General features: G+C 40.4%; 1 protein-coding gene across 1 annotated transcript; it reads right to left on the reverse strand.

Annotated features, from left to right (window-relative positions):
• Positions 1-7668: 7668 nt before the first annotated feature.
• Positions 7669-10431, reverse strand: LOC148102862 (uncharacterized). The gene is made up of 8 exons (XM_087841397.1): positions 10394-10431; positions 10077-10299; positions 9736-9892; positions 9533-9615; positions 9258-9434; positions 8212-8283; positions 7822-8118; positions 7669-7734 (listed from the first exon to the last, which is right to left on the reverse strand). The coding sequence occupies exons 1-8, from the start codon at positions 10429-10431 to the stop codon at positions 7669-7671; spliced, it is 1113 nt and encodes a 370-aa protein (XP_087697523.1).
• Positions 10432-13683: the final 3252 nt, after the last annotated feature.

A 13683-nucleotide genomic window follows, 5' to 3' on the forward strand; every position in this document is an offset into this window, starting at 1 on the left:
ACTGACTACAATTACTTTTAAGGTTTTTGTGTGTTCTAAGTTTTATAAGGTAAAACAGATGTTATTCAACTGTACGTCATAATTTAAGTAAATTTCTATTTCACAGCAGAGTGTGAGAAACATTTAGAATGTAAAAGATATTATTTTATTTAAAACAGGACTTTTCAAAAGAATAGTATCTAATGTCAGAGAAAATTGTTGTCCAATAATTACAAACAGACACTGGAAGTGCTGCTGCCTGCAGCACCTGACAGTGTTTTAAGATGATTGTTTCTCTATCAGGAGTTGGCAACTGTGTGTTAGTGATGTTCCAGCGACATTAAAGTTATGTTTCCTCATCAGATGACTTCCACAGTGTTGGAGTCTCTTCTTCTGCTTGTGTGACAATTAATTTTCCCAAGGCTCGACATTAGAAACTGGAACTGTTGTGGAGGCCTGCACCAATTTAACTTAATGTTGAAGTTGATATTAACATACCAGATATCTGTAGCCCATCCAACCAATCCAATCCACACATGCAAAGGAATCAAACCTTGGACATTAATTAAGTTATGTGTAATAATGAGAAATGACACAGAGAAAAAGTATTGAACACGTAAATAAAGAGAGGTGCAAAATGGCAGGGAAAGTAATGATACCAGTTAAAATCTACCAATAATTACAAAGCAATCCTGCCACTTAGTGCAAATTAATATCAGCTGGTTCAGACCCAACTGATGTGCTATAAAAAGGAATCTCATTACCTAGGTGTTGCACCAAAAACATGTCATCATGAGTAAGACCAATGAGCTCTGGCAAGGCTGGTACAGCCTTATTGTTGCGAAACATACTGATGGTATTGGTTACAGAAGAATTTCTAAAAACTAGTGGATGTCTCACTTCTACCTTCTAATCCTGAAAAACCTCCACAAACCTATTTCCAGTCTGACTCTATGTGGCTGCAGTTTTTCCAAGAAGGTTTAATAAAAATACCCTGGGGCGCACTGACAGAGGCAAGGCTGCCGGACACTGGCGCCACCGGGCCCTCTGACCACCACCAGTACGCAGCGGGTGAAGTGTCTTGCCCAAGGACACAACGACCGAGACTGTCCGAGCCGGGGCTCGAACCGGCAACCTTCCGATTACAAGGTGAACTCCCAACTCTTGAGCCACGAACAGAGTTTCTGTAAGCTGCCTGTTTCCTGGCACTTTGTTCTGGTCAAGATACTCGACAATTTTATGCTTGTCATTCCTTCTTGTACATACTGGTACAAGAAGGAAGAGAGGCCACTAAAGCCAACAGTACAAGATATATTTATCTCTATTTAGTTTTTGTAATGATGATGACTGACACATCAGAGTATTAAAATTAACCTCTAATTAAAGTTAACTAAATTAAAACAATGCTTTTTATGCTACAATAAATCCTTAATTTTACCAAATGCGCTAAGTAGTGCATAAAATAATTGTAATGTCATTATTGACCAAATAACAGTGATTATAATTTCTTGCCAAAGCAATCAAAAGCAATCAACCTCAATTTCCAAAACATTTGTTGATGTCATTGACATATATTTTATTCACTATAGAACATTTAAATCTAATATTTAAATGGAGAAAATCTGAAAGAAATAATAAATATGAGCACAATATTTCATCAAATTTGGAACATGGCCATGTTTCCCATGTTTCCCCTCTTCGTCTTTTTTAAGAATCTGTAAACATCTATAAGCTAAGGAGAACAACTGCTGGACCTGGAGAAATGTTGTCCCATTCCTGTCTGATAGAAGATTCTAGCTGCTCAGCTGCCCTGGGTCTTCTTTGTCGTATTTTTATTTTCATGACGCTCCAAAAGTTCTCAGTTGGTGAAAACTGGACTACAGACAGACCAGTTCAGCACCTGGACGCTAAGAAGTTATGCTGCTCATATTCATGCAGTATGCAGCTTAGCATTGTCCTGGTGAAAAAAGGAAGGTCTTCACTTTAAAAGACATTGTATGGATGGAGCATATGTTCATCTAAAACCTGAATATAGCTTGCAGCACTTTTGGAGCCTTTCCAGATTTGAAAGCTGACAGTTCCATAGACACTGATACACTCCCATAGCATTAGAGATGCAGGTGATTCTGGAAGTGCTACTGAGCCCATACACTGATTTCAGTCAGTGGTGGTCCTAGCCTGTTTGGCACCCCGGGCGAACACTCCCTCTGGTGCCCCGCCCACACACACACACACACACACACACACACACATAAAACATATTAAGAATTGTAAATGAACATAAAACTGATGTTGGAACCATACTGAATTTCACCAGAGAAACACACACACGTATGAAGAGAGAGAGAGAGTATGAATTGTATGCAAACAGCTACCAAACAGCCATCATAATACGTCATACAATGAGAACAGGACGAATCAACAACTGACAATGACTAATTAATATTAAAAATCTGTAACATAATGTATTGTTTGGAGTTTAGTCTGTTACTGTTACTATTTTTACCATTTCTTCTTGGAGCAACTGTAACGCACATAATTTCCTTAGGGATTAATAAAGTTTTCTGATTCTGATTGTTTCAGGATGACCTGCCATTATCCAATCACACATCTGCTTACCTGCATCTTTTGCTCGTTTCTCCTCCTCTTCTTTTCTCTTTTTTCTAAACTGAGGACCTGATGGCTTTGAACTTTTCTTGTCCATCTTCCATTGGTTTTAATTTTGCACTCCAGTATGAATACAAATCCCCCAACTCGAGGATCACCACAACATAACCTAATAGACCTACACCTTAGTTCACAGATTCACTTTGTCTAAGGTTTATTTCTGGGATTTCACACAACCCAGGATTCAAATCATGAATACATAATGGAAACGGAGGGCACCCTTACTCCCAGCAAATGGGCGATAGAAAACCGATTGGTGCCTATGCCATTCCCAGTATGCGCTGGCTGATGTCGGGGCAGCATGAGTACGAGCATTTTTTTTGTTTTTTGTTTTGCCGTGATGCCGCCCCCCACCACGATGCCGCACGTGTCGCCCGTATCAAAAACCGCTACTGATTTCAGTGATCCCTGAGGGCTTGAAGATCATGGGCTAACAATACTAATTTTCAGCTTTGTCCCTTGTGCATATATGTACTGTAAATGGTGCGATATCTAAAGATATCACAGTCTTACTTTGAGGAACATTATTCTGAAAATTTTCCACAATTTGTAGATGCAGTTTTTTGCAGATGGTGAAGCTAAGCTGAGCTGAGCTGAGCTAAGATAAGATAAGATAAGACATTAATGACTATTTAAGTGAAATCAAGGTCTGGTTTACTCACAACTTTCTTAAACTTAATGGCAATAAAACAGAATTTAATTTAGTAGTGTTGAGATTAAATTATTTGAAGTGCCTCAATAATGCTATGCTTTTTATTAATAAGTGTCATATAATTATATAGTGTAGTATTAAGTGGACACAGCCCTGAATAATAAAGTCTCTTACAGCGTGTCATTCTCTTCTAAGTAAGTTTGCAGTAGACTCTCACCCACGCTTGTTGATAACAGGAAACCATCTGCTAGTGGAAATCTACTAGAAGGGAGTAGGGCAAGGTCGCAGCCTCGCAGGAGCTGAGAAAATATGTGTTGCAGCTAATAGACAATAACCTCTGAGTACGCCATACAACGTGACTACTGAATGGCTGTGTAGCCCTGTTATTTAGACTAGAATGGGATAGCTGTTAATAAAAACTGTTAGCGCGCGTCACCATTTTGAGATCCGCGGGACGATGTCATGCAGGACGCATCTCCCTTCTAGAAGTAATTTTGTGAGAGAATAAATGTGTAATGGTTCAATTCAATTCAATTTTAATTATATAGCGCCAAATCACAACAACAGTCGCCTCAATGCATTTCTTTCGCCTCAAGAAATGGTCCACTGAGCAGTGTGTTGTCTTCAACACATCATCTCAACATCTCTCAGGACCAATTCTGTTTACATTATACATGCTTCCCCTAGGCAGCATCATTAGAAGACATAGCATACATTTTCACTGCTATGCAGATGACACCCAGCTCTATCTGTCCATGAAGCCAGATAACACACACCAATTAGTTAAACTGCAGGAATGTCTTAAAGACATAAAGACTTGGATGGCCACTAACTTTCTGCTTCTTAACTCAGATAAAACTGAGGTCATTGTACTCGGCGCTGAAAAGCTTAGAAATATGGTATCTAACCAGATTCTTACTCTGGATGGCATTACCTTGGCCTCCAGTAACACTGTGAGGAACCTTGGAGTCATTTTTGACCAGGATATGTCCTTCAACGCACATATTAAACAAATATGTAAGACTGCGTTCTTCCATTTGCGCAACATCTCTAAAATTAGAAATATCCTGTCTCAGAGTGACGCTGAAAAACTAGTTCATGCATTTATTACTTCCAGGCTGGACTACTGCAATTCATTATTATCAGGATGTCCAAAAAACTCACTGAAAAGCCTTCAGCTAATCCAAAATGCTGCAGCAAGAGTCCTGACAGGGACTAGAAAGAGAGAGCATATTTCTCCTGTTTTGGCTTCCCTTCATTGGCTTCCTGTTAAATCCAGAATTGAATTCAAAATCCTGCTCCTCACATACAAGGTCTTAAATAATCGGGCCCCATCTTATCTTAATGACCTTGTAGTACCATATCACCCTATTAGAGCACTTCGCTCCCACTCTGCAGGCCTACTTGTTGTTCCTAGAGTATTTAAAAGTAGAATGGGAGGCAGAGCCTTCAGTTTTCAGGCCCCTCTTCTGTGGAACCAGCTTCCAGTTTGGATTCGGGAGACAGACACTATCTCTACTTTTAAGATTAGGCTTAAAACTTTCCTTTTTGCTAAAGCATATAGTTAGGGCTGGACCAGGTGACCCTGAATCCTCCCTTAGTTATGCTGCAATAGATGTAGGCTGCCGGGGGATTCCCATGATGCATTGAGTTTTTCCTTTCCAGTCACCTTTCTCACTCACTATGTGTTAATAGACCTCTCTGTATTGAATCGTATCTGTTATTAATCTCTGTCTCTCTTCCACAGCATGTCTTTTATCCTGTCTTCCTTCTCTCACCCCAACCGGTCGCAGCAGATGGCCGCCCCTCCCTGAGCCTGGTTCTGCCGGAGGTTTCTTCCTGTTAAAAGGGAGTTTTTCCTTCCCACTGTCGCCAAAGTGCTTGCTCATAGGGGGTCATATGATTGTTGGGCTTTTCTCTGTATCTATGAAGCGCCTTGAGGCGACATTTGTTGTGATTTGGCGCTATATAAATAAAATTGAATTGAATTGAATTGAATTCCATCAGATGCCTCTGAGGAAGCCGGTATACCCGTCTAAACGCCGTGCATTTATCGAGACTTTCAACCCCAGGTAGGCCAATTATGGATCTTCAGATCCACATTATGTCAGCAGCTCTTCTCCACCGTGAACTATGTTAAAAACAAACATCGCTCACGCTTCACATGACAGCTTACAGTCCTGCGTAAAGATGAAAGTGACTTCGTACAGCCCCGATTTGCAGACACTTTGTTCAGAGGTTCGGGACCATAAGTCTTATTGTAAACATATCACGACAGACCCGACGATGTTTGCATGAACACGCTATTGACCACTTTTCACACACAGTTACTGTACGCATACAGCCGGCTGTAGCTTTTCAGCTCACAGCCCGACACACACCAACATAACAGCAAAGATAGCACAGACGTTAAGGCAGCGAGGCGTGATTGACTGCGGTCAAGTGAGCCCTCACTTACGAAGTCACAGTCAAGCTAGCCGCACCGCCAGCCGCACCAAAAATGTTGTTGCACTACTTTTACGCATATTACGGTATCGGTGCCGACTGGCTTAGAAACGCAGTCTTTTGTGTCCTGGCACTATTTTGCTTCACAATCCACTCCCAGTTTTGGTTCATCTCCACTTTTCCCCCTGTAATTCACAGCCCAAATTATTGTATGATTCAGAGAAAATTAACAATAAAATTTACACAATTTACTCTACTGTACTTTTAATATCCTCATCTTTGACCTCAGATTACAGGAAAACTGTAAGAGGTGACGCAGATATTTCACTGGATTCTGAATCTAGGCCATCTCCACTCTTCACCCTGTCATCCACAGCAAAAATTACTGTACGGTTTTCCAGAAAATTGATCGTAAACTTCAAGCAATTTACTCTACTGTAATTTTAATATCCTCATCTTTGACCTCAGATTACAGGAAAACTGTAAGAGGTGACGCAGATATTTCACTGGATTCTGAATCTTGGCCATCTCCACTCTTCACCCTGTCATCCACAGCAAAAATTACTGTACGGTTTTCCAGAAAATTGATAGTAAACTTTGCACAATTTACTGTACTGTACTCTATATATTCTCATCTTTGACCTCAGATTACAGGAAAACTGTAAGAGGTGACGCAGATATCTCACTGGATTCTGACTCTGGGTGACCCCCACTCTGCACCCTGTCATCCACAGCCAAAATTACTGTCCGGTTTTCAAGAAAATTGATAGTAAACTTTGCACAATTTACTGTACTGTACTCTAAATATCCTCATCTTTCACCTCAGATTACAGGAAAACTGTGAGAGGATATTTTCACTGGATTCTGAATCTAGGCCATCTCCACTGGCCTAGAGACCTGTGATACTTCTTGCAGGCCTTTCAGACTGATCTGGTAAGAGCATTTGGTAATCGGGCCTACAACAGGCCTGTCATGTTCATGTGTGATGGATCCCTGGTACTCCTCCGATCCATTTCCATGACATTCTGCAGAACAAGTCTAGAGGATCTGCTTCATAAGTACTATGTCTTACTGAGTGGCCAGCAATTCAACATTCCCATTCTTCATCGATGTTTGAGCCATGTCATGAAAAATGCCAAGGACCTTTGTAAAAAACATTTATATCAATAATTAAAAAAAGAATACAAGATTTGTAATGTAAAGGTCCTACTAACAGTGATTTCATTCATTCATTTTCCCAGCATTCCAGAGAACTACAGGCTTGGAGTGCATGTGTTTGGGCTCCTTGCATGCTGTGATAATTTAACAGACATGGATGATGTTGTCCATAGTGCAGCAATAGTGTTTTGCAGTCCTTGTAGTGGAAGGAACGTAACAAAACACTACAACAACTTGAAAATCCTTATGCAAAAACGAGGGACCCTGGATTTGGATGAAAAGACTGTGATTGCTGAAGATTACAAGGTAAGCCAAGATTTATTTTTTAAGTAACCATATTAATAACTTTTTTACTTGTGTCTGTTGCAAATGAATTAATGAATTCACATTATTTAAAAAATATATATTTTAAACCACAATAACATTTTACATAATTAATTTTTCTTTGGTTTGATAACTTGCTGAATACAGATATATATCTGTTTTACAGACTGATGTTCAGAATGCCCCCTTGAAGATCTTACATTAAAATAAGTAAGCATTAAAAGTATGTACATGTGGGTCCCAATCAGCCAGGGTTTCAGTTTTCTGATTGGGACCCACACCCAGTTTCACACCTTGGCTCAGGCGATTAGAGGATCATCAGGGGGTCCTTTTGTCCCTCTTTGGGGGGAAACTCCCACTATGTTTAAATCTGGGACTCCCCACCATTTGACCTTAGAACTGAAGAAGCTTCTTGGATGAGAGGTGAAACATCTTCAAGCAACTTAAAGAAGTCCAGACGCTTTTCTTTCCAAGCTCCTTTGACTACGATGACCTGGATGACTGAGAACCTTCACAGACAAAATACTTTTAGTTAAAATTTACTTTGCATGGGATATCATGTGCACTGTGGGGTTATTCTGCAGACACGGGCCTACCAAATGAATCAGCTTCATGCAAGGTAGTTTGCCTGCTATGGTAGCTGCAACTTGTCCAGCCTTTAATTTGCCATTTTTGGCAATGAAGAGATCACTCTCTGCTTGGATAGTATGTCCTCCAGTAGCAGACAGTGCCTTTGCAAGTCCACCCATGTGAGAGAGACTTTCATTAGCTGCATTAACAATTGCATCCACTTTGAAGGCACATAAATCACTTTTCCATACTGTGACCGATGCCTTATTAGCCATGTATGTTGCTATTTTTGGGCAAACGGCTATTTGTTCCTGGCTCTCATCCTACAAAGATAGACACTTGTCAATTTTCAGTGTCATTTATGACAATAACACAAAAAACATAAATGTAGACATTAAAAACATTTCTAAAAATACCTGGTTTTGACGAGCATCATATTGTTTGTGCTGTTCCTGTTTAAAGGTTTGAACAGTGGTCTTCCCTTTTATCTGTTAACAGATAACATTTTTGAATGACTTTATATAATAGAATATAATATACAAAAGAATATGGTCATGAATGAGACAAACTTGTTCTGATTTGAGATGTATGTAACGAGTGAGCATCTGTCCTGCTGTTGGTGTAACACACAGGAACTGATGTGACTGTGTATGAGTGCCTAGTCCCCTTAAAGGACTCTGTCCAACATTACGTCCCAAGTAAACAGAGGAACTATGAGATAAAAACATCGTCAGTATGTGATGCCCGGTCCAGTTGTACAGAGAACATGCTAGTGTATGATTGCAAACTTGCTTGCCTGCAGTCAGTGCACGCGAGCTGTGCTTAATACAGTAGGTCTCCAAAAGACAATAATCAGCCTTGAAAGCTTGTTTAATTCATATGCCCTTGGCCTACAACTGCTGAAAACAAAGCTGTACATGGTGTGACCAGCAAAAAGCAAAAGACCTGAGCTTCCTACTGCACTTATGTCACCTATGGACATGCATTTTTTGGCATTAAAGTGGGGGTTCACTAAGGCCCATGGCTAGGTGTAATACAATGTCAAAACACATAAAGATTTCAAGTAATCAGTTGGAATACAGTTTGATAAAACATTGAAACATGGAGACGGATGATAATTTATAATTCATGCTTTATCAAGTCAAAGCAGACGCTTTACCCCAGAGGACAAAAGGAGTATGGCAATCAGGAGGACATCACAAGATTTAATTATTGAAAATAATGGGAACATGATGACTTACCTCAGTTTTCTTTTTCTTCAGTGGCAGTTCTGTCACTAACGGTGACACGTACACACCTTTTCATTTATTGCGTTTGTCTTTCCATTTCTCCATTTCCACACAAAAAGACTTTTAAGATCATCTCTTAATTCTATAGTCATAGCCAAATGTTTTCACTTTTTCTCAGTTTCTTGTTCTTGTTGTATAAAACACAATTTTCATTATTAGGAAGTTATTCATACCTTTTGTCTTGATTTTTTCATGTCTGCATATTCAAGCAGAAGGGCATCGTGCATTTTTTGATAAATTTCCACAAAGTCATCAAGCCTTGTCAGTCTCCTTCTCTGGATACGGATTTTTTTCAAATCCCACTGGCTTTTCTCCATGATTCCTTGGGTTCTGTTGTCTTGTGTAAAATTCTTAAATGCAATAGTACATTGATTAAGTCAGTATCTATGTATTGTACATTTATGTACAATTTATGTTTCTTTTTCACTTATCCTTCTCGCTATGATACCTGGTTCTTGGATTGCTGAATGTCACCATAGAGTTTACTGAGCTGCTGGTAAGCAGGACCAGTACCATGACGTCCAAGATCCCCTAAGGAGAATACAAGTAATTAAAAAACATAATTAAAATAGATAATTCAACATTTAGCACATTTACATTAATGAATAACTGACAATTTAAGATAGTAATACAACAAATAAAAAAACGTACCGAGCATCATTGATGACCACAAAGTTGCAAGGTGATTTACCAGACCGGCAATAAATTTGGGTGCATGAAAGATGTTTCTTTCGCCCTCACAGTCCAGTGTTGCATTGTCAACAATTGCCTGGAAATGGGTCTTCAAGGGGGCATTCTGAACATCAGTCTGTAAAACAGATATATATCTGTATTCAGCAAGTTATCAAACCAAAGAAAAATTAATTATGTAAAATGTTATTGTGGTTTAAAATATATATTTTTTAAATAATGTGAATTCATTAATTCATTTGCAACAGACACAAGTAAAAAAGTTATTAATATGGTTACTTAAAAAATAAATCTTGGCTTACCTTGTAATCTTCAGCAATCACAGTCTTTTCATCCAAATCCAGGGTCCCTCGTTTTTGCATAAGGATTTTCAAGTTGTTGTAGTGTTTTGTTACGTTCCTTCCACTACAAGGACTGCAAAACACTATTGCTGCACTATGGACAACATCATCCATGTCTGTTAAATTATCACAGCATGCAAGGAGCCCAAACACATGCACTCCAAGCCTGTAGTTCTCTGGAATGCTGGGAAAATGAATGAATGAAATCACTGTTAGTAGGACCTTTACATTACAAATCTTGTATTCTTTTTTTAATTATTGATATAAATGTTTTTTACAAAGGTCCTTGGCATTTTTCATGACATGGCTCAAACATCGATGAAGAATGGGAATGTTGAATTGCTGGCCACTCAGTAAGACATAGTACTTATGAAGCAGATCCTCTAGACTTGTTCTGCAGAATGTCATGGAAATGGATCGGAGGAGTACCAGGGATCCATCACACATGAACATGACAGGCCTGTTGTAGGCCCGATTACCAAATGCTCTTACCAGATCAGTCTGAAAGGCCTGCAAGAAGTATCACAGGTCTCTAGGCCAGTGGAGATGGCCTAGATTCAGAATCCAGTGAAAATATCCTCTCACAGTTTTCCTGTAATCTGAGGTGAAAGATGAGGATATTTAGAGTACAGTACAGTAAATTGTGCAAAGTTTACTATCAATTTTCTTGAAAACCGGACAGTAATTTTGGCTGTGGATGACAGGGTGCAGAGTGGGGGTCACCCAGAGTCAGAATCCAGTGAGATATCTGCGTCACCTCTTACAGTTTTCCTGTAATCTGAGGTCAAAGATGAGAATATATAGAGTACAGTACAGTAAATTGTGCAAAGTTTACTATCAATTTTCTGGAAAACCGTACAGTAATTTTTGCTGTGGATGACAGGGTGCAGAGTGGGGGTCACCCAGAGTCAGAATCCAGTGAAATATCTGCGTCACCTCTTACAGTTTTCCTGTAATCTGAGGTCAATGATGAGAATATATAGAGTACAGTAAATTGTGCAAAGTTTACTATCAATTTTCTGGAAAACCATACAGTAATTTTTGCTGTGGATGACAGGGTGACGAGTGGAGATGGCCAAGATTCAGAATCCAGTGAAATATCTGCGTCACCTCTTACAGTTTTCCTGTAATCTGAGGTCAAAGATGTCAATATGTACAGTACAGTACAGTAAATTGTGTTAAGTTTACTATCAATTTTCTGGAAAACCGTACAGTAATTTTTTCTGTGGATCACAGGGTGAAGAGTGGGGGTCACCCAGAGTCAGAATCCAGTGAAATATCTGCGTCACCTCTTACAGTTTCCTGTAATCTGAGCTCAAAGATGAGGACATTAAAAGTACAGTAGAGTAAATTGTGTAAATTTTATTGTTAATTTTCTCTGGAGCATACAGTAATTTGGGCTGTGGATCACAGGGGGAAAAGTGGAGATACAATAAAACTGGGAGTGGATTGTGAAGTAAAATAGTGCCAGGACACAAAAGACTGCGTTTCTAAACCGGGCTTCACCCATACCGTAATATGCGTAAGAGTAGTGCAACCACATTTTCGGTGCGGCTGGCGGTGCGGCTAGCTTGACTGTGACTTCGTAAGTGAGGGCTCACTTGACCGCAGTGCGTGATTGCGGGTGCAGCTAAGGTGCGTCGGCCTCCCCTGCAGCGGCGCTGCAGACCACGCCCTGCTACACACATTAACCGGGTAAAATACATATTTAGGCAGAATTTTGCAAATATCTATTTTTCTTTTTTTTTTTTTAGCAGCATAGTGCTTTTTTTCCAATTATTTTTTAAAAGTCAGGTCAAGGCTCCAAAAGCCCAAAGGTGATATAACAGTTTTTGTTTGCTGGATCATTTTAGTTCAGCTGGGTGTCTTTCCTTTTGTTATATTTCTTTAAGAGTTCAAAATGTTTTCATTACATAAATAAAATGTAATTTTCTCTGTAGCACTTCATGGATTTAATAAGCAACACACCTTAGTTTTTCAAACAAAGCATAAAGGTAAAAAACAATATATACAGTGTTATCTTCATTTTAGATGTCAAAAAGTATTTGGGGGCTCCCAGTGTTTTCTTTTGCGTGGAAACCGGGTCCAAACGGCTCTTTGGGTCTTAAAGGTTGCTGACACCTGGTCTAGGCATTCCAGGATCCAGCTGTGGGGCATTGAGTCATAGGCCTTCTTGTAATTAATCCAGGCAGTGCACAGGTTGGTCAGTCTGGTCTTGCAGTCTCGAGCGACTACTCGGTCTACCAGTAGCTGGGTTTTTTGCCTCTGGTATTCTTGCCAAGCCCTTTCTGTGCTCCACTAATGTATTGACCCATATGCCTGTTCATCTTAGCCGCTATGATGCCCGACAGGAGCTTCCATGTGGTGCTGAGGCAGGTTATCAGTCGGTAGTTGGAGGGGACCGGTCCCTTCTGGGGGTCCTTCAGTTCAGGGTCAGGACTGTCTGGCCTTCAGTTAGCCTTTCTGGGTGTCTCTCATCAACCAGCAGCTGGTTCATTTGTGCTGCCAGACACTTGTGGAGTGCAGTCAGCTTCTTCAGCCAGTAGGCGTGAACCATGTCAGGGCCTGGTGCTGTCCATCTTGTCATACTGGAGACTCTTTCTTGGATGTCTGCCACTGTGATGGTTACTGGTCCCTCTTCAGGGAGGTCCTTCTCCCAAATGCTCTTCCAGTATTGCTCCGTTTCCAGCCTTGGTGGTGCTGTTTTCATATTGTTCCCCTGCCACTGAGAGTATACCTTGGCTGGTTCCGTGGAGAACAGCTGGTTTATTCTCCTGCCATCGATCTCTCTGGTGTACCTCTTCAAACGGCTGGCCAAGGCTGTGAGTCTTTGCTTGGCCTTAGATAGGGACAGCTTGCTGCAGATCAAAGAATTGGGGTATTTAACAATGGTCATGTTTTTTTTAGTTTTCCAGTGCATTCGATACCATCAGGCCAAACCTCCTGTGAGATAAACTGACAGTGATGCAGGTGGATGCCTGTCTGTTGTGTCCTGGATTGTTGTTTACCTGACAGGAAGACCACAATAGGAGCGTCTTCAACATTGTGTGTCTGACAAGGTGATCCTCTACACCACAGACTTCAGCCACCTGCCATCTTTAGAAGTTTTCTGATGACTCTGCAGTGGTTGGTTGCATCAGCAGGGGTAATGAGTCAGAGTAACGGGCTGTGGTTGACTCCTTTGTCAACCACAGACCAAAGAACTGGTTGTGGTCTTTAGTTTAACCAGGAAACCCTTGAACCCAGTTTCAATCCAGGGGGTTGATGTGGACATTGTGGAGGACTATAAATAATAGATAATAACCTAGACTGGGTTAAAAATGCCCCTGCAATCTACAAGAAGGGCCAGGGTTGTCTCTATTTTCAGAGGCGGCTGAGGTCTTTTAATATTTGTCAGAAATGCACAGGATTTTCTATGAGTCTGTTGTGGCCCGTGCCATCCTCTATGCTGTTGCATGCTGGGGCAGCACATTGAGGTTCATAGATGCCAAAAGACTCAAACAAAGATTTCCCACCAGGTAGGGAAAGCACAACAAAGGCTGTATTTTCTCAGGAAGCTGCATCAGGC

This window comes from Neolamprologus brichardi, chromosome 5, assembly GCF_056152115.1.
Source record: "Neolamprologus brichardi isolate AB-2024 chromosome 5, ASM5615211v1, whole genome shotgun sequence".
NCBI lineage: Eukaryota > Metazoa > Chordata > Actinopteri > Cichliformes > Cichlidae > Neolamprologus > Neolamprologus brichardi.